At 35.6% G+C, this 27,988-nt stretch overlaps 1 protein-coding gene across 7 annotated transcripts in view; it reads left to right on the top strand.

The window, feature by feature from the left end:
• MYO6 (myosin VI) overlaps window positions 1-27,988 on the top strand; it is a 145,583-nt gene that overhangs the window by 33,791 nt on the left and 83,804 nt on the right. For 4 of the 7 annotated variants that reach the window (XM_038554562.1, XM_038554563.1, XM_038554564.1 and 1 more), the window contains exons 1-2: window positions 20,697-20,813; window positions 25,595-25,664. In XM_038554562.1, the coding sequence (XP_038410490.1) occupies window positions 20,697-20,813; window positions 25,595-25,664 (187 nt within the window). Of the gene's footprint in view, window positions 1-20,671; window positions 20,814-25,594; window positions 25,665-27,988 lie in introns of those variants that run through there. The other 3 variants (XR_005367933.1, XM_038554560.1, XM_038554561.1) reach the window with 1 other exon arrangement.

The following is a 27,988-nucleotide window of genomic DNA, read 5'->3' on the forward strand; positions in this document are numbered from 1 at the left end:
GTATGTATGTATTTATTTATTTATTTATTTATTTATTTATTTATTTATTTATTTATTTAAAGTAAGCTCTATGCCCTATCTGGGGTTTGAACTCATGACCCTGGGATCAAGAGTTGCATGCTAAAAAAAAAAAAAAAAAAAAAAAAGAGTTGCATGCTCTACCACCTGAGCTGTCAAGGGACCCCTCTTATTGTGGTTTTAATGTGCATTTATCTGATGATTGTCATGTCAGACATCTTTTCCTGTGCTTCTTTGCCATCCATAATAATTTTGAGTATACTTTGATTGGTTGATATTTTTTTGGATTAAAACAAAGTCATGTTCCTGAAATAAACCAAATATAGTGTGATTTATTTTATTTTTGCTGGATTTGGTTTGCTAATATTTTGTTTAGAATTTTTAAATCTGTGGTTATGGATTTTATTATCAAGCTTACTCTGCTCTCAGGATAAATTGTGGAATTCTTTGCATGAAGTCTTATTAATGCCTTGACCATTTCCTGTTGAGAAAGTAGTGGGTCAATGGAATATATAAGAAAAGTTGAACTATGTTTATGTTTTGTGGCACAGACATAGGACTAAAAATTTGTTTCTTATGCTTGTTTTAATATTTCTGTAATATCCAAGATAAAGTTCTATAAGTTATTTCATGGTGCAATCTGCACTTCTCTGTGTATGCAACATTTATAGAAGAGTTTTTAGGTCCTTGGCTTGATACTTATGTGAATTAGATATGATCACTATCATTAGGTGCTTCAGCTTAGTGGCAAGAACATAATACTAGTAATAACACTTTCTTATGCTCTGTTGGAAGACTGTATGTGGAATAAAATGGCAACAAAGGTGAGAAAGAGTGATGGGAAGAGATTGGGCTGAGGCAGGAGAAACCTCAGAGAAAGGTGATGTCAGAACTCAGTCTGGAATGATTTTGTCAGAGGAAGGAAACCCTTTGAACAAAGGTGTGGAGATTTGATCAACCTGTGTACTTGAATTTGGAGTAGTTGAGAATGGCTGGGAAGTATGGACCTGAAAGAAGGAAGTGAGAGAAAGTAGCTACCTAAAGAAATAAGCATGGGCCATACTGTTAAACAAATGAAATATTAAGGCAGTCTGATATTCCTTCATATGCAGTGTAAACTTTGACTGAAAACGATGATGAGAGTCACTCTGTATGTTACAAGAAGGTATAACTGATGAACTGAGGGAAGATGCTGAGAGGTTGTAGGCACACTTGCTATTTAGAGAACTAATTTCAGCCACCAATCTAAAAGTACATTATGGGGACCCCTGAGTGGCGCAGCGGTTTGGCGCCTGCCTTTGGCCCAGGGCATGATCCTGGAGACCCGGGATCGAATCCCATGTTGGGCTTCTGGTGCATGGAGCCTGCTTCTCCCTCTGCCTATGTCTCTGCCTCTCTCTCTCTCTCTGTGTGACTATCATAAATAAATAAAAATAAAAAAAAAAATAAAAAAATGTTTAAAAAAAATAAAAGTACATTATGACTTTCAGATTCATGCTAGGCTCTTCAATCTAGTACCAGGTTTCATCAAGTCTAAATTCTGTTCTAATAATCATCAACTCTAAGGTGCACTGTTATTTTATGTACTGCTGAAAAGGAAAAACAGACATTGCCAATCAATGTAACGACACCATCAATTGTTAAATGTGTCTTAGTGTAAACACATTAACACATGAAAAAAGTGCATATTGGAATTGTTGAGATACATGTTTCACTTAATCTTCAGAGTAAGTTTTAGAGAAGTATTACTACTTTATAAATCACTACATATATGTCATGGCTTTTCAGAGTATTGAATAATCTTTATTTTTATTTTATTTTTTTAAAGTTTATTTACTTATTTATTCATAAGAGACAGAGAGAGAGGCGAGACATAGGCAGAGGGAGACGCAGGCTCCCATTGAGGAGCGCGATGCGGGACTCAATCCTGGAACTCCAGGATCGTGACCTGAGCCAAAGGCAGACTTCAACTGCTGAGCCACCCAGTTGTCCCTCAAATAATCTTTATTAATACTCCTATTGAATAATCAAACCTGTGGTGACTCCTGAATGCTGTAAGTGCTGAATTACACAGTACTGTACAATTTAATTACCCTTTATTATTAAACATTTAGCGTATTTCTAAGTTTTTTCCCTTTTCCATTTGCTTTCTTCTTACTGTTTCTCTTTTCCTTCCTCTTTTTTTTGTAAGTACCACTTAAGACATTATTTTTATAAACTTCGGATTATTTTCTCAAGTATAGATCCCTAGAAATAGCACTAGATCAAAAGTCTAAGCATTCTTGATATATATATATATAGCCATGTTACTTTTAAAAAGTATAGTTTCAGTTTACTTTTTTCACAGCAGTGCTTACAGTTCTAAGTCCCACCATAACTTCTTCAGCATTGGTTATTACAATACACATCTTTTTTCTAATTCTGTAAATAAAATGATTGCCACCCTGACCTTTTTTAAGAATCTGTTTTGAGGGGCACTTGGGTTGGCTCAGTGATTGAGCATCTGCCTTTGGCTCAGGTGTGATCCTAGGGCCCTGGGATGGAGTTCCACATCGGGCTCCCTGTAGGGAGCCTGCTTCTCCATCTGCCTATGTCCCTGTCTCTCTTTTTGTGCCTCTTGTGAATAAATAAATAAAATCTTAAAAAAATAATCTGTTTTGGATACTTTTGAGGCAGAAGCCTTTAGAGTGAACATTTAAAAAGGTTTCTCTTGAACCACACTAACTGCCAACCATTTCTAAATGGCTTTTAGTGATGTGTATTGCAGTGCATACTTGAATCCTTCTTTTGGGAACAAAAGACTGAGTATTAAGTAATATTTTTCAAAATCCAGAATTTTCTTGTCACAGAATGTTTCTACCAGTGGGCTCTGAGAGAAACAGATTTTTAACAGAAAATAGAAGGGTTGGCACAATTTATCGAAGGCAAGTGGATGGACAAAGGGGATCCTTGTCTTAGTCTTTTTGTTAATGTGGCTGTGGATAAGTCACTTAACTTTTCCCTGCCTTTGTTTTTATATTTGGAAATGAACACAATAACATGGGTCATTGATTGTTCATATTTTAAAAACAGTCAAATTCTGATATTCTGCTGAAGAGTTGATACACCAATCATTGTTTTTATTTGATTCTAAGTTTTTAACTTTGGGTTAAGATAGATTTATTTCGTGGCTTGATCCAATACAATACATTTTAAATATTTTTGCTTTGTTGATACTCATGAGGTACCCTGTATGATGATATGGATTATCAGTGTTTTATTAACAAAAGGAGATGCTATTATACTTTAGAAGATAGGTTGAAGCATATAATCATGTTCTACAAAGTTAAAAAAGATTTTGTGCCACAGAAATTAAGATCCCAAACATGTATTTTTGTCATTATGCCAGAAAATAACAGTGGTTTCTCTCAAGCATATTCAGTGATAGAGCATCTCTGATTTCTGGAATATTTCTACATCTGTTTTTATCCAACTCTAAGACTCTCTTCATTTAGAATGTAGCATTTGAGTGTGTGTGTGTGTGTGTGTGTATCTTATATGTGTGTGTGCATATATAAATATCTTTTATGTGTGTATATATATTTTTTAGCATTTGAGAATATTGAAATGAAGCAAAAATACTAAAATTGTAGGCCATTTTTGGGATTGCTACAATGTGGTGGGTACAATATGTGAAGAATGATGAGTAGTAGTAATGGTTGTGCTAGTTTTGGGTACTTATATTTTTCCTTTGTTATACTTTTTCATTTATCGTATACATTTGAACATTTCTGTAAACTTCTTTTCATAGTGATTTTAAAATTTAAAAGATCTTAAATGATTTTACTCTGCCCTGGGATTAAACCTCTTTCCATTTGGGAAACACATTGCCAATTCTATAATGAAAGTTAGTGAGACTACAGGTCAGTGAAAACAATTCACTTACCTGAAATGCATTTCATGGCAAACTTTCAAAGATCAAGTTTAGTCTCTTAAGTAAGGAATAATCATATTAATACAATATTGAGACTTTTTAAAAAAGTGATTAAAACTTCAAATGTGAAATTGTCAGATTGACAAGCTTTTTAAAATATTTTCAATGCAATGATGAAAATAATTAAGATTGCATTCTATAAAAATGTTTTTCCTTGTTAAATCTGAATTTTTTATTTACATACATTTATCTCCTCTTTCTTGATATTTCACTAAGTGATAGTAGAGGAATAAAAAGAATCTGCAAGGGCAAAGAGATTAGAAGAAGTAATGGTAGGTGAGGGATTTCAGCAAATTTGGATAGAGGAATAGTATCTGACTTAGAGGAATCTGTATTCTGAGTTCTTGCAGTAAGGAAAACCAAAAGGAAGGGATTGATCAAATTGAAGAATCCCTGAAAGGCTTAGGGTTTGGAAGTTTCTGTTATCACCAAAGTTTAGGGTGAAGCCTTAGGGCAGAAAACAGTTGGGTTGGTTAAAAGGCTGTGAAGAGGTTAGGCCTCTAGGTTTTTAATTATCTTGCCAAAAACCAGATGCCTTGCACTCTGGAAAACTGAACTTCATCAGAGGAAGATGAACAGATGCTAACAGTGAGAACATCCCCACAAAAAAGTTGAGTACTACCTAGTCGCTTTAGAATGAAGTATGCCAGGTGATAGTCTTGATCTACTTACAAAGAGCTTTTGGCCAGCTTTAGTGCCTGTCAATGTGAATGGAAAACTAGATGTGTTGAGGAAGGCTTTTCTGTGGAAGGGAACAGAAATGGTCGGGAAAACAATGAGAAGGAAACAAAGATAATGGAGGGAAATAAAAAATGTGATTGTATACATAAAATTTCCAGTAGAAGAATTAGAAAGTCAAGTGGGAGACATTTCCAAAAAAAAGTATAAAGAATACTCCAAAAAAGAATAAAGAGGGAAAGAAATGGATAATAGAGGAGAACATGAGAGTGGCAGTCTCATAGAAGTAGAGCATCAAATTATAGAACTCTTAGAATGAGAAAATAGAAAATGGGGGAACATGTTTTCAAATAAATAGAAGTAGATCAGAACATTCCTGAGCTTTGTATATGTGCCTCCAGACTCCATCTGTTCTCACAGTGGGTGTAGCACAGTGAATTCAAGCAGTGTACATTTAGCTTTGTCATCCTGGAAATTTAGAGCATTCATTAAGAAAAGATCCTTTAAGCTTGCAGCTTAGAGGGAGAACCAGAGGGATCTAAAATGATCAGGAATCTGAAAGACAGCAGTTCTGCATGCTAAAAATATTTGCTATACTTTTAAAATACTGAAGAAAAATACCTTTCAAGCTGGAATCCAGTTGTGTGTGTGTATATGTGTATGTTTTCAATCTATTATTTAAGTCTGAACGTAGAATAAAGACTTCTTTGGACGTGAAAGGACTCCATTATACTATATACCCAGGAGAGAACAGTGCAGAGAAGTCCTGAAATGACAGCCAGGCAGCAAGTTTACAGAGCAGCCATGCAAGGAGGGTGAAGGGGAGAGGGAAGGGCAGGGCCCTGTTGTTGGTTTATAAAAACCTTTTACAATAGTGTATTTGGCTTAAAAAAAAAAAGCCTGATCTTTTATCACATCAGTACAAAAATTAATATGAAAGTGCATTCTTATGAAGCACTATCAGTATTGAATGGGGCTTGTGAGAGGGTTGTAATTAATACTACTTTAACGTGAACAACTAAACTGAAGGAAAAAAACAAGCTCAAACCAGGAGAAATTCTTCCTTCATGAAGAGCACCCCTCAGTAGTTCTAATGGATTCTATTCCAGGATGGTAATTCTTGTGAATTGAGACTAAATTGTAGCTGAGTTGAATTTTAATTGTTGAATAATCACTGTGTAATTAAGTCCAGAAAATGAATGAGATTATAAAAATAGTAACTGAGTACTTAAACTACTCTGACTTAAAGTTTTTGGACTCAATTGACCTTAGTAACTAGGGACTTTATAAAGTCAATACTGTTAAAACTCAAGCTTGGATTTTGATGTAGGTGGAAAGCAGCAGCTTTAAAAGAAACCATTCACAGATACGTTGGTGGTTAGGCGTGAAGGCAAAATGCCCAGCGTGTGGTAGTGGAGAGGATTTTCATTGTGAGATCTACTTAAAAAAACATCACAACAGTTTGCTTATTTTAAACTCTGTTTAGGGAAACTGAAGCCCTTTAACCCTATAAATAACATTCCTTTGAGATATTGTCATACTTTATGAGCTGAGAAAATGTATGAAGCTTTGGATCATATAATCACTATTTTACGTTGAAAAGAGTGATTAATTTTCTTTGTGAAAAGTTAACCTTTGATTACTTTTTTATGTACCTTGACAAAACAGTTGTGGTTTCATAAAACACTTTAAAAGTTTTTAAAATTTATTTTGAGACAGAAATAAATTTGGGGGGGGGGCTGGGGGGAGGGGTCAGAGGGAGGGAGAATCTTAAGGAGGATCTCAAGTCCTTCAGTTCATGACCTGAGGTGAAATCAGGAGTTGGACGCTTAACCAACTGAGCCACCTATCACTGTAAAATACCTTTTTTTTTTTTTTTTTGGCGGAGGGGGGCCCCCAGGGACCCACCCGCAGCAGCCCCCCCTCCCCTGTAAAATACTTTTTATGAAGGATCATAATAACACATGAATTGTGTTTATCTCAGGTCTTGTTCTGAAAATCAAAAGTCCAGGCAGATTTTTCTAACTCAGAGAAATCCCTATTACAGTGTTTGATTTATTTGGATACTTACCTGTCTACTTTTTATCGATATTGACTTGGAAAAAAAGTCTCTCATCTAAACTTCTCCAGCTGTTAGGTAAAACTTTGTGTTTTTATCCATGTTTTGAGAGTCTATTGCGTTGTTCTCTTTCCTTAATTTTATTTATCCAGCCCATTTGTGTGAAATGCTAGGTCAAATAACCAGCAATAAATAGATCTGATATGAAATTTAAGTATAGTTCAATGGATTATAATAATCAGAAAAACCTAGAAAAATTTAGTAAAAATCAGAAAAATCTGAACAGTAACCTTAAAGATGATTGCTATACTGAGTTTGCTATGTAGTGGATTTATGAGACAAAGTGTTGTAAAAAGAAATTTTGGGGGGGAACGCCTGGGTGGCTCAGTGGTTGAATGTTTGTCTTCAGCTCAGGGAGTGATCCCAGGTCCAGGGATCGAGTACCACATCAGGCTCCTAGTGAGGAGTCTGCTTCTACCTCTTTCTATATCTCTGTCTCTGTGTCTCTCATGAATAAATAAATAAGATCTTTAAAAAAATCCTTTTTAAAGATTTTATTCACCTATTCTAGAGAGAAAGAATGTATGTGTGCACACACAGGAGAGAGGAAGGAGCAGAAGTAGAGGGAGAGAGTATTCCAAGTGGACTCTCCACTGAGATCACCATCTGAGCTGAAATCAAGAGTTGGATGCTAAACCAACTGAGCCACCTAGGAGCCCCAAGTCTTATAAAATTAACAGCCAATAACTATCTTTATACATCATGGATTAAATTTTTCATAGTATTAATTTTTCTTTTCTTTTTCCTTTTTAAGATTTTATTTGTTAGAGAAAGAGAGCAAGTGAGCATGGATGAGTGGGAGGGGCAGAGGGATAGGCACAAACAGATTCCCTGCTGAATGGGGAGCCCAATGCAGGGCAAGATCCCAGGACCCTGGGACTATTACCTGAGCTGAAGTCGGATGCTTAACTAAAGTCAGGCACCCTTAATTTTTCTTTTAACTCGGTTTGAAACACCCAGCTACTAAACCTATTTAATTTGTTTGTTCATTAATGCATTTAGTAATTATTTGCTGTTATCTATCCCATTCTCTCATTATCTTTGATATTGCCCTAATTTTGAGATGTTGTTTTTTTCCTTCATCATACTGAAGTCTTACATATAGTCCCTCTATCAGAACACAGTCATCTCTCCAATATGCCAATTTAATTAGATTGCTCTTCATTGCCTGTAGAATAAAGAATTAGAGTTAAGGACTTTTATACTTTGGCATGGATCTGCCTTTCCAGATTCATCTTCCACCAAGTCTCTTTTCTTCTTCCTTACAGTCTGCTCTCTAGTTTCAGTTGCACATTTTTGAATTTGTTTTTGCCATTTTATTTGTCTAGAATACCATTAGTTTGTTGAAATCTTTGAACCTTCAGAATCAGCTTAAATTGCTCTCTCTCTCTGAAGCCTAAGTAAGTCCCCTTGGGTAGACTTCAGTCAGGCAATCAAAGTAATCCTGCCTTGATGTTCCCATATAAGAGTATTTTACTTTGGTCAGTTAATTACACAGAACACTTCAGCCAGGGAAGAACAGAGATGTTTATTGGTGAGATAGGGACAGGACGAAGGGACAGGACAAGATAGATCAGGAAAAAGCAATGTGAACACAGTAGATATTATCAATGTTCAAAACGCTCAAATTAATATTTAAAAAAAATACTATTCCTAAGGAATTAATAAGGCAAACAAATGTAGACTTCTTCATAAGGCAAGAAAATATTTGCTTTGGTTTTTTTCCTTCCCAATTTACTTACTAAAAACTAATGTTTGTAGTTTGGGATTTGAATCTTCATCTCAGGGAATTAAAATAGTCCTTGTGTCTTGATTTTTGCCTGGTTTTGGGCCTAAGTTTGTGTTCTCAGATGGAGAAAAGATAAGGAAGAAGAAGGTGGTTTAGACTAATTTTGCTTACTTTATAGTACTTAGGGAGATTGCACAGCACTTACTTTTTGAATACTTCTCCCTATGCCAAACCCCCTCCCCCAGATATTTGGATACCTCTGGGATATTATCACTTATTTCCTTCCCCCTCCCCCTGGAAATAATTAGTTGGAATTCTTTTAATGACAATGAGGGATAACTCTGTAATTTTAGGAATTTTTAGGATTTTAAAAAATGTCTACATGTGCTTCTGTTTTTTTGTTTTTGTTTTTGTTTTGTTTTGTTTTGTTTTTTTAGAAAAATATGTCCTTTGTTTTTTGTTTAAGGTGAGAAGTATTATTATTTTTTTGGTGCTGTGCCTAGCACCTAATAGGAATTCAGTAAATCTTTGCAGAATGTATTTGTAATAAAGCTGCTTCATGGTACAAAGTCCCCTGAGATATTTCCTTCCCCAAACAATACCCCCATAACTATGTGACATTATGTGCTGAAGAGATTACATTTTTGTAGGAAGACATATTGTTAAAGTACTCATAGAGTCTCATCATTCTATTATTGCTTGAAAGTTAGTATTTGCAATTACAAGATAAGTATATAGTTCTTTATAAAAGTGGGTAGAACTGAAATTAAGTGAATCACTCATATTTTCTATAGGTGTGGTTTCAGAATGGATTTGTCAGAGAATTAACATTTTTGGGTTCTAATTGTTTGCCTTTTCTGCTGGTGGTTGGTAGTTGAGAAAGAACAATTGTCCCTAAAGAACATAAATATTTTTCAATTTGTTTTTTCAAAGTTAGTGAAATTACTGTTATTCCTAGAGATTAGAAAATATTATTACATAACATATGATTGGCTCCAAAGCTTCTACCTATTAAACCTGGGGCATCTGATTGAGGAGTAATTTTGTGAAAAAGATTTGTTAATTCTATTACACTTGCTTGATGTTTTTTTTAAAGTCAAATGTCTTGAGGAGTTTGCATTATTTACTCTATGAGTAATTAAAAGTTAAAAACAAAATTTATACCCTGGTATAATGTGCAAGAGTAATGATGAAGTTGTCATTTAATGAGAAGAGGTCTGTCTATAAGAGGAGTAAATTTAAAAGGGAAGATAGGAAGTCATTTTAGGTTATATAAGTTTGAGATGGCTGTTGGTCTCCTAAGTAGCGATATGGATGAGTAGGTTGTGAGCTCTAGATATCTGGAATTCAGGGGTGTGGTATTACCTGAAAATAGAAATTTGGGCATTATTAGCAAGTGGGTAATGTTTAAATACTTCAGACTAGATAAGAAAGCAAGGAGATGAGAGTAGAGAGACAAACACAGTCCAAGCATTAAGCCCCAAGAGTTTCTGATTTTGAAAAGGTAAGGAGGATCCCAGCCAAAGAAGACCAAACTTTTTTTTTAGTTAGCGCGATAGATACAGTTTTCAAAACATGTTATGAGGGGATCCCTGGGTGGCTCGGCAGTTTAGCAACTGCCTTCAGCCCAGGGCGTGATCTTGGAGTCCCGGGATCGAGTCCCGCGTCCGGCTCCCTGCATGGAGCCTGCTTCTCCCTCTGCCTCTCTCTCTTTCTCTCTCTCTGTCTCATGAATAAATAAAATCTTTTTTTTTTTTTTAAAAAGCATGTTAATGGTATGGAGTTGGAAGTACCTAATTAACATTTTTAAAAAAATATTTTATTCATTTATTCATGAGAGACAGAGAGAGAGAGAGAGGCAGGCAGAGATACAGGCAGAGGGAGAAGCAGGCTCCATGCAGGGAGCCCGAAGTGGGACTCAATCCCAGGACCCTGGGATCATGCCCTGCACCAAAGGCAGACGCTCAACTGCTGAGCCACCCACGCGTCCCTCCATATAGTATTATTATTATTTTTTATTTCAACTCAGAACTTTTATTGTTATTGTTGGCATTCAGCTGTGTAATCCCCCCTAACAATTTTTTTTTACTAGACAAAGACTATTTTTTTTATTTAAATTCAATTAATATATAGTGTATTATTAATTTCAGAGGTAGAGTTCCATGATTCATCAGTTTTATATAATGGCCAGTGCTCATCACATCATGTACCCTCCTTAATGTCCATCACCCAGTTGCCCCATCCCCCACTTCCTTCCCCTCCAGCAATCCTTAGTTTGTTTCCTATGATTAAGAGTGTCTTATGTTTTGTTTCCCTTTGATTTTGTCTCGTTTTATTTTTCCCTCCCTTCCCCTGTGATTGTTTTGTTACTTAAATTCCACATATAAGTGAGATAATATAATTGTCTTTCTCTGATTGACTTATTTCATTTACATAATACCCTCTAGTTCTATCCACATCATTGCAAATGGCAAGATTTCATTCTTTTGATGCCTGAGTGGCATTCCATTGTGTATATGTACCATATCTCCTTTATCCATTCATCTGTTGGGCTTTTTCCATAGTTTGGTTGTTGTGGATATTGCTGCTGTAAAGTTGGGGTGCAAGTGCCCCTTCTGATTACTACATTTGTATCTTTGAGGTAGATACCTAGTAGTGCAGTTGCTGGGTCATAGGGTAGCTGTATTTTTAAATTTTTGAGGAATTTCCATACTTTTTACCAGAGTGGGTTTATCAGCTTGCATTCCCACCAACAGTGGTTTTTTTTATTTGTTTTTTTAAGATTTTATTTATTTATTTATTTTTTTATATGAGGGACAGAGAGAGACAGAGACATAGGCAGAGAGAGAAGCAAGCTCCTATGGGGAGCCTGATGTGGGACTTCATTCCAGGACCCTGGGATCAGAACCTGAGCCAAAGGCAGACACTCAACCACTGAGTCACCCCGGTACCCCTCCACCAAAAGTATTAAGAAGATTCCCTTTCTCTGTATCCTCACAACATCTGTCATTTCCGGACTTGTTAATTTGTTAATGTGAGGTGGTATCTCATTGTGGTTTTGGTTTGCATTTCCCTGGTGCTGAGTGATGTGGAACATTTTTTCATGTGTTTGTTGGCCATTTGTATGTCTTTGGAGAAATGTCTATTCATATCTTCTCATTTCTTTTTTTTTTTTTTTTTTTATTGGTGTTCAATTTACTAACATACAGAATAACACCCAGTGCCCGTCACCCATTCACTCCCACCCCCCGCCCTCCTCCCCTTCTACCACCCCTAGTTCGTTTCCCAGAGTTAGCAGTCTTTACGTTCTGTCTCCCTTTCTGATATTTCCCACACATTTCTTCTCCCTTCCCTTATTTTCCCTTTCACTATTATTTATATTCCCCAAATGAATGAGAACATATAATGTTTGTCCTTCTCCGACTGACTTACTTCACTCAGCATAATACCCTCCAGTTCCATCCACGTTGAAGCAAATGGTGGGTATTTGTCATTTCTAATAGCTGAGTAATATTCCATTGTATACATAGACCACATCTTCTTTATCCATTCATCTTTCGTTGGACACCGAGGCTCCTTCCACAGTTTGGCTATCGTGGCCATTGCTGCTAGAAACATCGGGGTGCAGGTGTCCCGGCGTTTCATTGCATTTGTATCTTTGGGGTAAATCCCCAACAGTGCAATAGCTGGGTCGTAGGGCAGGTATATTTTTAACTGTTTGAGGAACCTCCACACAGTTTTCCAGAGTGGCTGCACCAGTTCACATTCCCACCAACAGTGTAAGAGGGTTCCCTTTTCTCCGCATCCTCTCCAACATTTGTTGTTTCCTGCCTTGTTAATTTTCCCCATTCTCACTGGTGTGAGGTGGTATCTCATTGTAGTTTTGATTTGTATTTCCCTGATGGCAAGTGATGCAGAGCATTTTCTCATATGCATGTTGGCCATGTCTATGTCTTCCTCTGTGAGATTTCTGTTCATGTCTTTTGCCCATTTCATGATTGGATTGTTTGTTTCTTTGGTGTTGAGTTTAATAAGTTCTTTATAGATCTTGGAAACTAGCCCTTTATCTGATATGTCATTTGCAAATATCTTCTCCCATTCTGTAGGTTGTCTTTGAGTTTTGTTGACTGTATCCTTTGCTGTGCAAAAGCTTCTTATCTTGATGAAGTCCCAATAGTTCATTTTTGCTTTTGTTTCTTTTGCCTATCTTCTCATTTCTTGATTGGATTTTTTTCTCTGGGTGTTGAGTTTGATAAATTCTTTGTAGATTTTGGAGACTAGCCCTTTATCTGATAAGATTTGCAAATATCTTCTCCTATTCTGTCAGTTGTCCTTTTGTTTTGTCGATTGTTTCCTTTGCTGTGCAGAAGGTTTTTATTTTGATGAACTCCCAATAGTTCATTTTTGCCTTTGTTTCCCTTGCCTTTAGAGACATGTCTAGTAAGAAAGTTGATGCAGCCAAGGTCACAAAGGTTGCTGCTTGTGTTCTTCTCTAGGATTTTGATGGATTCCTGTCTTACATTTAGGTTTTTCATCCATTTTGAGTATATTTTTGCATATGGTATGAGGAAATGGTCCAGTTTCATTTTTCTGCATGTGGCTGTCTAATTTACCCAACACCATTTGTTGAAAAAACTGTCTTTTTTCCACTGGATGTTCTTTCCTGCTTTGTTGAAGATTAGTTGACCTTAGAGTTGAGGGTCCATTTTAGGGTTCTCTATTCTGTTCCATTGACCTGTGTGTCTGTTTTTGTGCCAGCACCATACTGTCTTGATGATTACAACTTTGTAATAGAGCTTGAAGTCCAGAATTGTGATGCCACCAGCTTGGATTTTCTTTTGGCTATTTGGAGTCTTTTCTGGTTCCATATAAATTTTAGGATTATCTGTTCCAGCTCTGTGAGAAAAGTTGATGGCATTTTGATAGGGATTGCATTGAATGTATAGATTGCTCTAGGTAGCATGGACATATTAACAAGATTTGTTCTTCCAATCCATGAGCATGGAATGTTTTTCCATTTCTTTGTGTCTTCCTCAATTTCTCTCACGAGTGTTCTGTAGTTTTCTGAGTACAGATCCTTTGCCTTTTTGATGAGGTTTATTCCTAGGTCTCTGATGGGTTTTGGTACAATTATAAATGAGATTGGCTCCTTAATTTCTCTTTCTTCTGTCTCATTCATTAGTTTATAGAAGTGCAACTGATTTCTGTGCATTGATTTTATATCCTGCCACGTTGCTGAATTCCTGTATGAATTCTAGCAATTTTGAGGTGGAGTCTGTTGGGCTTTCCACGTAGAGTATCATGTCATCTGTGAGGACTGAGAGTTTGACATCTTTGCTGATTCAGATGCCTTTTATTTCTTTTAGTCGTATGATTGCTGAGGCTAGGACTTCTAGTACTATGTTCAACAACAGTGGTGATAGTGGACATCTCTGCCATGTTCCTGACCTTAGGGGAAAAGCTCTCAGTTTTTCCCCATTGAGAATGATATTCACTGTGGGCTTTCCATATATGGCTTTTATGCTATTGAGGTATGTTCTCTCTATCCCTACACTGTGAAGTGTTTTAATCAAGAAAGGATGCTGTCCCTTGTTAAATGCTTTTTCTGCATCTGTTGAGAGGATCCTTTGGTTCTTGTCCTTTCTTTTATTAATGTAGTGTATCACATTGATTGATTTGCAGATGTTGAATCAGCCTTGCAGCTCAGGAATAAATCCCACGTGGTCGTGGTGAATAATCCTTTTAATGTACTGTTGGATCCTATGGGTTAGTATTTTGGTGAGAGTTTTTGCATCCATGTTCATCAGGGATATTGGTCTGTAATTCTCCTTTGTGGTGGGGTCTTTGTCTGCTTTTGAGATCAAGGTAATGCTGGCCTCCAAGGAGTTTGGAAATTTTCCTTCCATTTCTATTTTTTGAAACAGCTTCAGAAGAATAGGTATTACTTTATCTTTAAATACTTGGTAGAATTCCTCTGGGAAGCCATCCAGCCCTGGACTCTTGTTTGTTGGGAGATTTTTGATTGCTACTTCAATTTACTTGCTGGTTATGAGTCTGTTCAGGTTTTCTATTTCTTCCTGTTTCAGTTTTGGTAGTTTATACCTTTCTAGGAATGCATCCATTTCTTTCCAGATTTTTCCTAATTTGTTGGCATATGATAATGTGTTCTTATAATTGTTTGTATTTCTTTGGAGTTGGTTGTGATCTCTCCTCTTTCATTCATGATTTTATAAATTTGGGTCCTTTTCTGCTTGATAAGTCTGGCCAGGGGCTTACCTATCTTAATTATTTCAAAGAACCAGCTTCTAGTTTCATTGGTCTGTTCTACAGTTCCTTGGCTTCTCTTTCATTGATTTCTGCTCTAATCTTTTGTTTGCTTATGGTTCTCTCAACTGTGAATGGTGCCATGTATGGTCTGTGTTTGGTAAATTTTGATAAATTTTAACTTTTTTAGTATATTTAAATATATTTTATGGTAGCAAAGAATAAATTAGACTAACATCTACATATATTTTATCAGACTTGTATCTATATTTTATAAATTCATGACATACCTTTTTCTCTTAATATTTTCCTATTTCTAGGTTATGTGGTTTGTCTATGAGTTTTTTCAAATTGTTATAAATCTCCAAAAAATTTTGCAGTGTATTTATTGAAAAAAATCCACATGTAAGTGCACCCATGCAGTTTAAACCCATGTCATTCAAGTATCAACTGCACTTCTGTAGTTTACTATAATGCTTACTTAAAAAAATATCAATTGTCCTTTAGTTACTAAAACAAGGTAATTTTTTGTTGTTGATGACATATTGTACATTTTTGTTCTTTTCCTGAAAAACATAAGGAATTTCAGATATGCTGACCTAACTCCAATGATACATATATGTAATTGAACTTTAATGTGTTTAAGGTTTCCAGTATAATAGAACTGGGATTTGAGATGTCCTTTTAAAATTTCCTTTGCAGTGTCTTTTTAAGTACTCTTCATAAGCAAACATGCTTTTTAGTAAGTGTGAATGTTGATTGCATGGTTTTTTTCTGCTTGCATGGTTTTCTGAGAACAGATAATAACATGTCTAAAAAGTTTTGTCTTTTGTGGGATGAATAAATAGGACTTCATTATTGAAGGATAATTTGTTAAAAGTATTTAGGAATGATTCTAACAATAAAGTGAAACCTTATTTTAAAAAGAGGTTTATTCTAATATAAACCATGCACTAGGTAGAAAATAATATTTACTTTAATAGAGGAGGGTATTAGGTGTCCATAATTTCTTTAGGCACAAGTACATTGTCAGTATAGAGTTAGAGTAAGACAAGTTCAGATAAGAATCTAGGTAACCTTCATGAGGTCCAAGGTCAGTGGATGTCTTTGATAATAGTGCTCATTGTGGCGTCTTTTGGGTCATACTGCTCCAGTTTGGGCTGGTTGTTTGCCTAAGTACAGGGCTCTAAGTTGGAAATTATTTTCCTTTGACAATTACTTTGTCGACTTCCTGCTTCAGTGTTGCTGAAGTCATTTCGATTCATGATCCGTGGATGTGACCCATGTTTTTTTCTTCTGATTTATCTAGATATATGTAGCATCTTCTCTTTACTTCTGATGTGTGATATTTGATGTAGCGTCTTTTTGTGTGTGTGGTTTTTTCCCCTAGTTACTGTACTGAAGACTTAATGAGCATTTTGGCTAGACTCTAGAAAATCATGCCTTTCAGTTCTGGTGACTTTTCTTTGGACATTTTAGTTTTTCTCCCTTCTATTTTTTGAGGGTGGCAGGATGTCTGTTGTTCCTGGTATTTTGACACTTAATCTTTTTATTAGTCTCATTTTCATATATCTTCTCTCCTCCTTTCTTCTTGGTTTTCTGAAAAATCACCTCAAATTTATTTTTTATACTGTCTACTTAATATTTCATTTCTGCTGTTATATCATTAAAAGAAAATTATTTCAGCACTTGTTAAAATGACAAGAAAGACCATTCAAAATTATTGCAATAGGTGTATATTTGCATTTGTATTTGTTTGGTCTGCCATAACAAAATGCCGTAGATTGGCTATCCTAAACAACAGATATTTATGTTCTCACAGTTTTAGGGGCTTGGAAGCCTGAGATCAGGGTACCAGCATGGTTGAGTTCCAGTGAGGACTCTTTTTTTTGGTTTTTAGATGGCCACTACCTGGCTGTACATTCACACGGCCATTGGTGGGGATGAGCGATCTGAGATCTCTTTTCCTCTTTTTATAAGACCACCAGTTGTAATGGATCAGGATCTCATACTTATGATGTCACTAACCTAATTACCTCCTAAGAGCTCTGTCTCCAAATATAGTCATATTGGGAGCTAGTGTTCACATATTAAAAAAACAAATTTTGTAGAGGGAACAACAAAATTAAGTCCATAGCAGATACATTAAATCTATAACAAAGGGTATTACAGTAGGGGGGAGAGATGGGGCTCAACTTTGAATACAGCAAAGACAGCTGGGGATTATAGCCAATAGCCAGAGTGAGGAGGTCAATGGTTATAAATAACTAAGAGGAAACTGCAAGGATAGGAAACTCTTGAAAGCAGTTCAGGGATTTATACATAAAAGGTAGGGGATGAAAAACTTGACCAGATATCAAGGGAGAGGGAGAAGCAGACTGCCCACTGAGCAGGGAGCCTGACCCAGGGATCAATCCCAGGAGCCTGAGATCATGACCTGAGTGAAGGCAGATGCTTAACTGACTGAGCTACCCAGGTGCCCCAGGAAATCTCTTTCTTAAACAACTTTTACCTAGTCTTTCTGATGTTAGACTCTCTCTTTTCACTCTTGTTTCTAGAAGTATCTTTGCAGTATAGTTATTGTCTTTTTGAGATTCAGTGGTATAATTTGGGTTGTCTTTCATTCTTTCCCTATTCCTGACTTGAGAGTAACGTCTCTCAGGTTTGCTGAGTCAGTTGCCTCTCAACCATTTGCTTTCCAGCTTCCAAAATATTGTTGCTATTGGCTCCTTTTTGTTTTTTTCCCATCGTTGTGGACTAATTTCTTTTTAAAGAATCACTTTGTTTAGATTTAGGGATTTGATGAAGGGGCAAAATTAGATGACCCTTTAAAATTAGATGCATGCCTTTAAATTAAGTTGTGGCAAATGGTTCAGAATGGGAAAGCAGTTTGAATAGTTCAAGGAAATTTGCCATTTTTTAAAAGACTTTGAGGATTTTCTTTGCTGTGATTTTTTTTCAGATATTTGATTATTCCTAAACGATATTTCATGACTATTCTGTAATTTCTATTTAGAAGTATAATAAGATATTTTTTGTTAAATTTACTGGTGGCTTCAAACAACAGATACTTGGGAAAATAAGTGGGAGCAGTATGAATCGTACCTATTGAGTACCATTAGGATGATGATCTCAATTTTATGTCACTTAATCCTCATAGCAATTCTGTAAGGTAAGTGATATCATTTAATGCATAAGGATAAAGATAATGATCAGAGAGATTAAGTAACTTGCTTAAGAGCTAGTCAGACAGTGGTGGAGCTTAGTTTCAAGCTTAGGTTTTTAAGACCTTTCAACTCTTTCTAGCTCACCATTTCTTTTCTTTTCTTTTCTTTTCTTTTCTTTTCTTTTCTTTTCTTTTCTTTTCTTTTTTTTCTTTCTTCTTTTCTTTTCTTTTTTTTTCTTTCTTTTCTTTCTTTCAAGATTTTATTTATTTATTTGAGACACAGACACAGGCAGAGGGAGAAGCAGGCTCCATGCAGGGAGCCCAACGTGGGACTTGATCCTGGGTCTCCAGGATCAGGCCCTGGGCTGAAGGGGGTGCTAAACCACTGAGCCACCCAGGCTGCCCTCACCATTTCTTTTTACTCTTCCCAAACTGTGTACACAATTCATTCACTCACTCAGTGAATATTCAGTTGCCTGCTCTATGTTGGGCCTTGGGAACACAGAAGGGACTGGATCATGCCCTGATGGAAAAGGGATAACATGATCAGATTTATCTTTCAGTAGGATTTCTGGTGATCCATGCAGATTGGTAAGGGTAGCAGCAGCAGATGGCCTAAGTTAATTAGAGAAGTCCTGGTAAAAGGCCATGTTGGTTTTAACGAGGATGGCAGAAGCAATATAGAGAAGTGGGTGAAAATGAGATTCCTTTTAGAAGTAGAGCTGATAGGTTTAGGGGAGTGATATGAATTTGCAGGGAGTTGGAAGAATTGAGGATAACTCCATGTCTGATTTGAATTGAGTATTGTTGGTGCCTTTACTGATATAAGGAAGAACAGGCTGGGGTGATGGAACAGGGTAATAATATAATAATAACAATGTTATATCTTTTGAATATACCCATGGGAAGATGTTCAGTAGGCACATAAACATCTGGGAACTCAACTGAGTGATATATTCCAGGCTAGTGCAATAAATTTGGACATCAGTCACCTAAAGATGGTACTTAAAGCCATGGAACTAGATAGAATTATTTAGATAAAATGTTGAGATATAGATGTGGTAAGTTTAAAGCAGTGTTAACAGATTCACTTCTGTGGAGAATATTCATTTAGTTTCTTAACTTGGAATTGCATGTAAACCTAACAGCTCTTACTGCTTGGGGAAAGCAAATCCCAATCCCACTGTATAGTCGTGACATAAAAGACTAACCAACAAGCACATTGCCAATAGTTAGAACCTTTTTTTTTAAAGATTTTATTTATTTATTCATGAGAGACACAGAGAGAGGCAGAGACACAGGCAGAGGGAGAAGCAGGCTCCATGCAGGGAGCCTGATGTGGACTTGATCCCAGGACTCCAGGATCACACCCTGGGTGGAAGTCAGGTGCTAAACTGCTGAGCCACCCAGGCATCCCAAGTTAGCAGCTTTTTGATTGAACTGTATACCACACATCCTTGACTTTCATAAGAAAATAGACCTGAGAGCATCCATATGGGAACTCTTTAAGTATAGATAAGTAATGAAAAATAAGTTCCCATTGAGATACTGAAACAAGAACATCTGGGGATCACTCACAAGCCAATTCACCATTTCACAGTAGTCTCATAGAATCCAAGCTCATGAAAATTAAATATTTTGTCATGAACTCTTTGGGATGAATTATAAATGTTAGATATGACCATGCCAAGCATGAAAGAAGCTTATTAATAAGAACACTTGAAAAATTAGAATTCATAATAGGCAAAAACTGGAAACAATGCCAGTGTCCATTAATAGGACAATAGGTAAACAATTGTATAATTGGCCAGTGGGCTAGTATATACAACAACATGATTGAATATCAAAAACATTTTGTTGAGTGAAAGAAGCCACACATAAACGCTGTAAGATTTCATTTATATGAAGTTCAAGAAAAGGCAAAAATGAATCTATGATGAGATAAACCAGAACATTGGATACCTATGGGAGTTAGAGATTGACCATAAAGGAACTTCCAGAGGTGATGGAAATGTTCTATATATTGATTGTGGTGTTTGTTAAATGGCTATATCTATTTGTTGAAACTCACCAACTTGTATATAGGATTTGTACATTACATTGTGTTTAAGTTTTACTTCAGTTAAAAAATAAACAAAAACAATAAGCTAAATGGTTCTGTGAAGATGCATATAGGGAGTCACATGAGTGAGACATCTCTGTAGTCTCAGATTGTCAGGGGAAGTTTCCTGGGGGTGGGGGAGTAATCTTTCACATCTCTTGTTTTTATCCCTTCAGGTCTAAGATGACTTTTTTTTTAAACTCTTAGTTAACTCCACACAATAATATCTATTCCTTGGACAACTGTTCAATTTGTGGTGTGATCCAGAATACTTTATATAGTAAAAGGAAGTGTGTTATCAGTAACATTGGGGCAATAAGTAAAAACGTAACTGTTTCTCCCTATTTCTGTATTGCTCAAAGTGTAGTACACCACTGCAATCACAGTTGAAGAAAGGCTGTAGCAGAGCAGGTGTTACCTGAAGGTATGGTCTGCTTGGTACTTCTCTGAAGGTTGATAAAAGGGTCAGGGTGTAGCAAGATGAAAGGAAGTGGAGATACTTATTGCAGGGGCAGACATGTGTTTCTGTGAATTGCCATTTACATGTTAGCTTTCTAAAACGATGTTATTTATTTTTTATTTCCAAAGTTATTCATGTTATTTTATTTGTTCCTTTCAAACAGGAGATAGTGGGCACTCCCTTCAAAAATGGAGGATGGGAAACCAGTTTGGGCGCCACACCCTACAGATGGATTTCAAATGGGCAATATTGTAGATATTGGCCCTGACAGCTTAACAATTGAACCCTTGAACCAAAAAGGCAAGGTGAGTTTCTCAGAAAGATTTCAAAATTTATTTTTTTTCTATAAATGTCTCCCTTCTTAATGGAATAGATATTCCTAGCACAGTATAAGGGAAAGCAATTTTCTGGTAAGTGAATCTTAGTTTCCTAGTGAGTTACTTATTGTTTAAGTATGTTGTATCCTAGGGAAAAAATGGTGTCTTTATCATAAAATTAGACAGAAATCTAGTGAGCCTTCTATTATCTCATTCTTAGGAAGTAGTTATATGATAAAGTATGAACACTAACATTTTTATTCCTTATACTGTATTGTTAAAATTAATATATTTGTGATGTAGTCAATATGTTATAAAACAAAAATATGAAAAGTGAATGGGATTAATTTAACAAATTTTGCTTTTTACTTAAGCATCTAGATGATTTTTAAGCTTTTTAAGTTTATTAGCATAGGATTGGAATAAATATATTTCTATTAAATAAAGATAATTAAGTCTTTAAAAAATATACTTAAGTCTAACAAACCAATCTATTATTATTATACTATTATATTATTGTTTTCATTATAATGATAGGTTTTTTTATAATAGTTTTTAAAACATAGAAGCATACTTTAATTTTGTACACATAGCATCTATTTCTTTTTATGCTTAGACTAGACAGTATTACAAAATGGGAGCTTGGGGGAAATGTGATCAGAAGTTTCTTTGAGTCTTCATGGAGACTATAAGGTCTGTTTTTGTGGGAGAACTTAACAGTTTTCAGTTTAATAAATACTCCTGTTAAGCAGATCTTCTGACTAAATTAAATTTGTTGATGTCATTTCTGTTTACTTTAGACTCTGAGAATGTTCGTGAATAATTTATATTCTACTGATACATGGTTAACTAATGCCATATGACTGCCATCCTTCTGGGAACCTTAGAAAAACAAGGTGGATCTCTCATGAGGTCTTTTCACAGAGAAAACTATTCTGTTACTGTAAACAACCCAGGAACCTAAATGCATAATATATAACATGCTGTGCTAGAGGAGGCCAATTAAAGATACTCTCAGGAAAGAAAACACAAACTGTTTCTAGTTTTTCCTCTTATTAACAAGTACCTATTTGTACTTACAATGCTGTACATGTTCGAAGAATGACATAATTAAGAAATAAGCTCAATTATTTTCATATATTTAAAGTTATAGGGGAGGGAAAATTTTCCTCTGTCCTTTCAGGTCTCTGGCTGGATTTAAGAATAAAACTGATACAAGACAGATTCACAGTAGAAGAGCATACCATTTTTATTACATTTTTTTGTGTGTGTGTACATGGGAGCCTTCACAAGAGAATGAAGTTCTGAAGAAGTTACCCGAGCAGAAAGCTTTTATACCTTTTTGACAAAGAAATAATAAATTTGTGAAGAATTGATAAGACGGAGGGGTTTGGGTTAGAGTCAGTACATTGTAGTGAAATAATTAGGAAGATAAGATTAGTATGACAGAGTTTGTATAGATTTCTCTTGGCCTTGATTGCCTTTCTCTGGTGATAAGAATGTCTTCTTTCTTCTTGGTACAGGGAGGGCACTTTTCACATAGGAATTTTATCTCCTGATTTCAGGGATAAAAAGGAGGATGAGAATGGCTTTCTTGTACCTGCTGTTTCTCAAGAGCATTTAATTCAAAATAATCAGTATGCCAAAGTAGCATATTTAGGGATGATAAAAATATAGTGAGCCTTTCATTATCCTTCAAAGTCTTTTTTCATTTTTGTGTAACATATTTTATAAGCACAGAAAATCAGAACATTTTGTGTAACATATTTTATAAGCACAGAAAATCAGAAGGCTGCAGTGAAATTAAAAGTATTATTTTCTAGGTATATTCTGGTGAATATATTTTGTTATATCCACAGGTGACAAAATAATTCAATTCAGGCATAGAGGAAGCTTGATTTATGAGTGTATGCCTTTTCATATTTTAAATATTTAATGTGCTTTCAACTATGCCTTATTAGTATTAATCAGGTACATACATAGAAACAATAAAAACACTTCAGATTTAACTTGTGGAGTTATGAAAACTTCATGGATTTGTAGGTAATTCTGTAAACTAAGAAACTTCTTTCCATAAAAATGTTTTGGAAGTTAAGTTCTCAGGAATTGCTTCTAATTTTAATTTTTCTCCCACTGTCTGATCAGGGTCTTAATAAATTATAACATCATAATAGCCATGTAGTTGAGAAGATCCATAAGAGTAGCAGTTTTGCTAAGGTAATTCATGTTATAGAGATCATCATCTTTTAAATATTAAGGAATTAAGTACATAAAGTGATGGACAAGTCAAGTAGATCTGTTTGCTGATATAGTAGAAGTGTGGAAGAAGGAATTATTAGCTCTAGTGAGGAACATGTCTTTGATGATAGTAATGGTTTAAAATTTTTTTTGATTATGACCAATAGTAAGAAATGGATTTTATATTGCATTTGATATGCGTATTGTATATGTGTATTTATAAAAATAGATTATATATTTTAACAAGTATGTGCATTGTGTGTATATATATTCATAAATGAAACATCCTTACCTCATGTGATGCATTCTATTTTCTCTTATCTTTTATGCTGTTAAAAATGCAGTCTTGAGCCTTAAATTGATTTCATGTTCCATATTTGCAGCAGACTGGACTTCAGGCTACAGCCCTAAATATATGGCATTTTAGGGGTATACATTTTCTTTTCCTCTCTATTTTGCTAGTCTTATCTTTTATCAATAAACAATCTCCTCCTCATACTCCTACCATATGCTTATTCTCATGTGTCTGTTTCTCCTTTTCTACCATTCTTCCTCTCCAGTATTTATCAAGCCCTCACCATGAGCCAGGTGGTTTTGGGTGCTTTGTTCACAGTGTTCCTTGCTCACAGTGTTCCATTTTCCACTCTCCATAGCTTTTTGCTTAGCAAATACTATTTATCTCTTAAGACTGATTGAGGTCACCTCCTTTATGAATTTTTCCACAGATACCCAATCTCTTCCTCCTCCTCCCATGTAGTAGAATTTACTGTTGATTACTTTTTTGGAGGAGTGGTAAAAATTCTTAGCTTCCTGTAATATTTTATCAGAGATACTTGTTTACATTTCTCTCTCCCTCCCTGCCAGTCTGTAATCTTCTCAAATGCAGAGACTTTTATTTGTCCATTTTGTCATTGGAGCTTGATGTCCTGTGTTTGATGTGTGGTAGATGTTTACTGCTGGTGATCAATGTGTGCTTTGTTATGTGATCTTCTCTTGATAGGAGAAAAAACATCCTCCCTCTAATAGAAAACAATTGCTTTAATGAAACAAATTTTCTTTCCCACTGAGTAGGCAGTAAAGGGGAGAGAATGATGAGGGCTGGTGATAATTGTGGGATGAAGGAGGGATAGAAACTGTCTTTTAAGATTCATTACTGGCCTTTTACTCCTGCTCCTAATCTTCCCATATTAGGAATTTGTTGTCTTCTGCTACCCCATTTTCTGACTTTCTGGAGCCTCTTATATTTGACATGACTCTTAACAAGATAAAACCCAAACCTGAGGTCTGGGGAGTCCTTACCCCCTTTGCCATAGCTGTGAAAGAAGGCTGACGTCTGTGACATTATAAACCTCTGCACATTTATAACATTAAGGACATTTGGGCTGGGTTCTAAATAATTAACTTCCAGAGTTTTTAAGCATAACAGTTTTCTAATTTGCATGTGACTTTGAATTAAAGTAGTACCAGCAGCTTGGATTTTACTCTGAAAACTATAGCAGTAGTCTTATTTTATACTCTTGCATATATATACATATGTAGATCTATAGATATTATTTTAAAATAATTGAACATTTTTCCTTAGAGTTTTATTTGGTATGGATGGAAACTTCAACCACAAAAGTAATTGTAATTGTTTGAGAAGTATAAATTTATAGGCAACTGTTAGAATGACATGAATAAAATTTAACACTCTTTTATTCTCTATTATTCTCTCTTGCATGATACTATCTTAATTCTAGAGTTTCTGCCATAGCATTTAAGTAACATAATAAATACAGACTTATTCATTGATATCTATAATATTATGGACCAGATAGTTTTGGATACTGTTTATATTTCTGATACATTCCTTCTTTTTAAAAAATTTTTAAAAGGTTTTGTTTATTTTTATTCACAAGAGACACACACAGAGAGAGAGAGAGGCACAGACACAGGCAGAGGGAGAAGCAGAGTCCATGCAGGGAGCCCGATGTGGGACTCGATCCTGGGACTCCAGGATCATGCCCTGGGCCGAAGGCAGGCTCCAAACCGCTGAGCCAGCCAGGGACCCCTGATACATTTCTATACAGGAATTTGGGTCTAATATGTTTTACCGAAAGAGTAGCAGTAAGTACTAATCTGTTCTGTTGGTATATCTGATTCAATGTTATCTTTTTTTTAAACAATAAAATTGCTTTTAATGCAAACATTAAAAATGTTATTTTAAAAAAAGTTGTTAAAGAACATACCATGTAAATTTAATATTAACATACTTCTTGTTTGGTCTCGTTCTAAGGCATTAGAGCATAGGATGTTTTTAATTGATTTCCATTATTGATTTCACGTTCATGTAAATAAAAGTGGGTAATATTTGAGTAAAGTTATTATTCTCTTTTTGGGTTAGTGACTTATTAAACAGAAGGATCTTATATTGTATTTTAATGAAGAGCATACTTTTGCCAGTATTCCAAGGTATGCAGCCAATTAAGCTCCTTTATTTTTCTTACTATTTATAAGCTTCTAGTTTAATGAGCTTTTGTTTTGTTTGTTAGACATTTTTGGCTCTCATAAACCAAGTGTTCCCTGCAGAAGAAGACAGCAAAAAAGATGTGGAAGATAATTGTAAGTATCAGGTTAAAAAATAGTTCTCAGGACAGAAAAGGAAACTTCCTTTCCAAAAAATAAACTAGTGGTTATATTACTAGGTATACTACACTGGTTCAGAAGAAATGTAGCCTTTTGATATGAAGTTCATGTGAATGGAGGAGCTCAAAAGACCTGAATTCATTATTGTTTCACATTTGCAGTTTGGTGAAAGAATTTCTTGAATGTCCTTTTAGTGTTCTCTCAGTTGTGTAAATGTGGGCAATGGTTATAATTTACTATGAGGCCTGAACTAAATATCTCTTGTTAACAGTTTTGAGCGAGTTATTTTGAAGCTCATCTAGAATCAGATCACTTTTGTAGTTGTATATGTAGTTCTGTAATTTGGAAATTGAGTCAGGAGGACCCATTTAATATCACTGTTTAAAGGAAACAAACATGTAACAAAAGTATAAGTACTAATTGCAAAATTGATTTTAGAACATTGTATTTTATCTTAGCGTATTTGGTGGAAAAAACTATCCAGTTGACCAGGCCATGTTTATTTTCAAGGTTTATAACATTTTCAAGGTTAAGCAGTTTCATTTTTTATTTGGCAATATATTTTTTAAGGATTTATTTATTTTAGAGAGAGAACGCACAAGCGGGAGCAGGGACAGAGGGAAAGAGAGAGGGAGAGAAGCAGACTCCCTGCTGAGTGTGTAACCCAATGTGGGACTCCACACGGGGCTCAATTTCAGGACCCTGGGATCATGACCTGAGCTGAAGTCAAGAGTTGGACACAACCAATTGAGCTATCCTTGCTCCCCTATTTGGCAATATTTAAGGATCCTGTCCAGTTGCTTGAGTATCATTAATGATAATCTGACATTAAAAACTCTCCATTTAAAGAAAAAAGGGACTCCTGGCTGGTTTAGTCAGTAGAGCATGCATTTCTTGATCTCGGGGTTGTGGGTCTGAGCCCCACATTGGGTATAGAGATTTCTTAAAATCTTAAGGAAAAAAAAAAAGAGAAAGGAATGTATTCTGTCCTTGTTGATTTTTCTTTTGGAGTTCACCTTTGAGTAATCCTGTAAGGTCCTCCTCATACATGAGTAGGACAATGGGGAATAGTGGAGTAATGAGAGAGCCAGGGACTCAGGGAGAACCTGAGTTCAGATTCTGACTGTGCTGTTAGGAAGCTGTGTACCTGTAGACAATTTATCTCTCCTCTTAGAGCTTCTGCATCTGTAAAATGAGAGTGATAATGTGTATGTTGCATATTTAGAGATGATATATTTAAATTATGTGGTGCAGTGCCTGACCTCTAACAGTCTTTCAAATGGTAGCTGTTATTAGGTGTAGGAGATTGAGAAAAAAAATGTAGAGTTTCTTTCCAGAATTGCTGGAGAATTTGTCTCATGGGATATTTTTCTGAACAGCATTCAGAACCAAAAAAAAAAAAAAAGGAAATAAATAAAAGAGCAAAATTCTATTGTATTCAAAATCAGAGAAATGATTCTTTTCTGCTTAGACTTGTTGAGATATTCAGAACTACAAATTACTCCTTTTCATATATTAAAATAATGGTTTTTTGTTTATATATACACATACAGCTAAACATAAGTGGTTTTGAATTATTTTTAATTAATTTCTTAATATTTTAAAACATGGTTTTATGATATTCTCTCTGCTTCCCTTAGGTTATAATTCCTAATCCTCTGAAAAAGCTAATAATATAAACATATACTGACATGTGAATGACCACCTGCTTTCATTTCTTTACTTCTTCCACACACACTCCCAGTCTTTTTAGGAATATCTGTTAATGAAACTAAATGAATCCCTAAGTGGTGAAATCTCTGCCAGTGGATACAAGGGTCTTCCTCTTAAATTGTACTATTCAGACTATTCCATTTCCTTAAGACATGGAAATGATATTTCAGAATGGTAGTTCAGAGGAAGGTGAGAGAAGAGGGAGTGGGTCAGCATTGTGCTTTGGATAAGAAAAGGTGACATGTAGATCAGGTTCCTGGGGGATGAGGGTGGGAGAAGTGCAGGGATATAGAAGGTTAGTGACCAGTAGCCAAACTAGATACACCTCTGCCTCCTACCTTCTCCAAATCTTTCTCAATTCAAGGGAAAGATGCCATTCAACTCTTAGGAGGCTTCACTGACTAACTTACTTCTTGTTTTATTCTGCTATAAGTGGCATTAGAAAACAGTGAGATGGGTGCCTGGGTGTCTCAGTCAGTTAAATGTCTGACTCTTGATTTCGGATCAGGTCATGTTCTTGGCGTTATGAAATTGAACCCTGTGTGGAGCCTGCTTGTGATTCTCTCTCTCCCCCTCTGCCTCTCCTG

This window comes from Canis lupus, chromosome 12 (genome assembly GCF_011100685.1).
Source record: "Canis lupus familiaris isolate Mischka breed German Shepherd chromosome 12, alternate assembly UU_Cfam_GSD_1.0, whole genome shotgun sequence".
In the NCBI taxonomy this organism is placed as follows: Eukaryota; Metazoa; Chordata; class Mammalia; order Carnivora; family Canidae; genus Canis; species Canis lupus.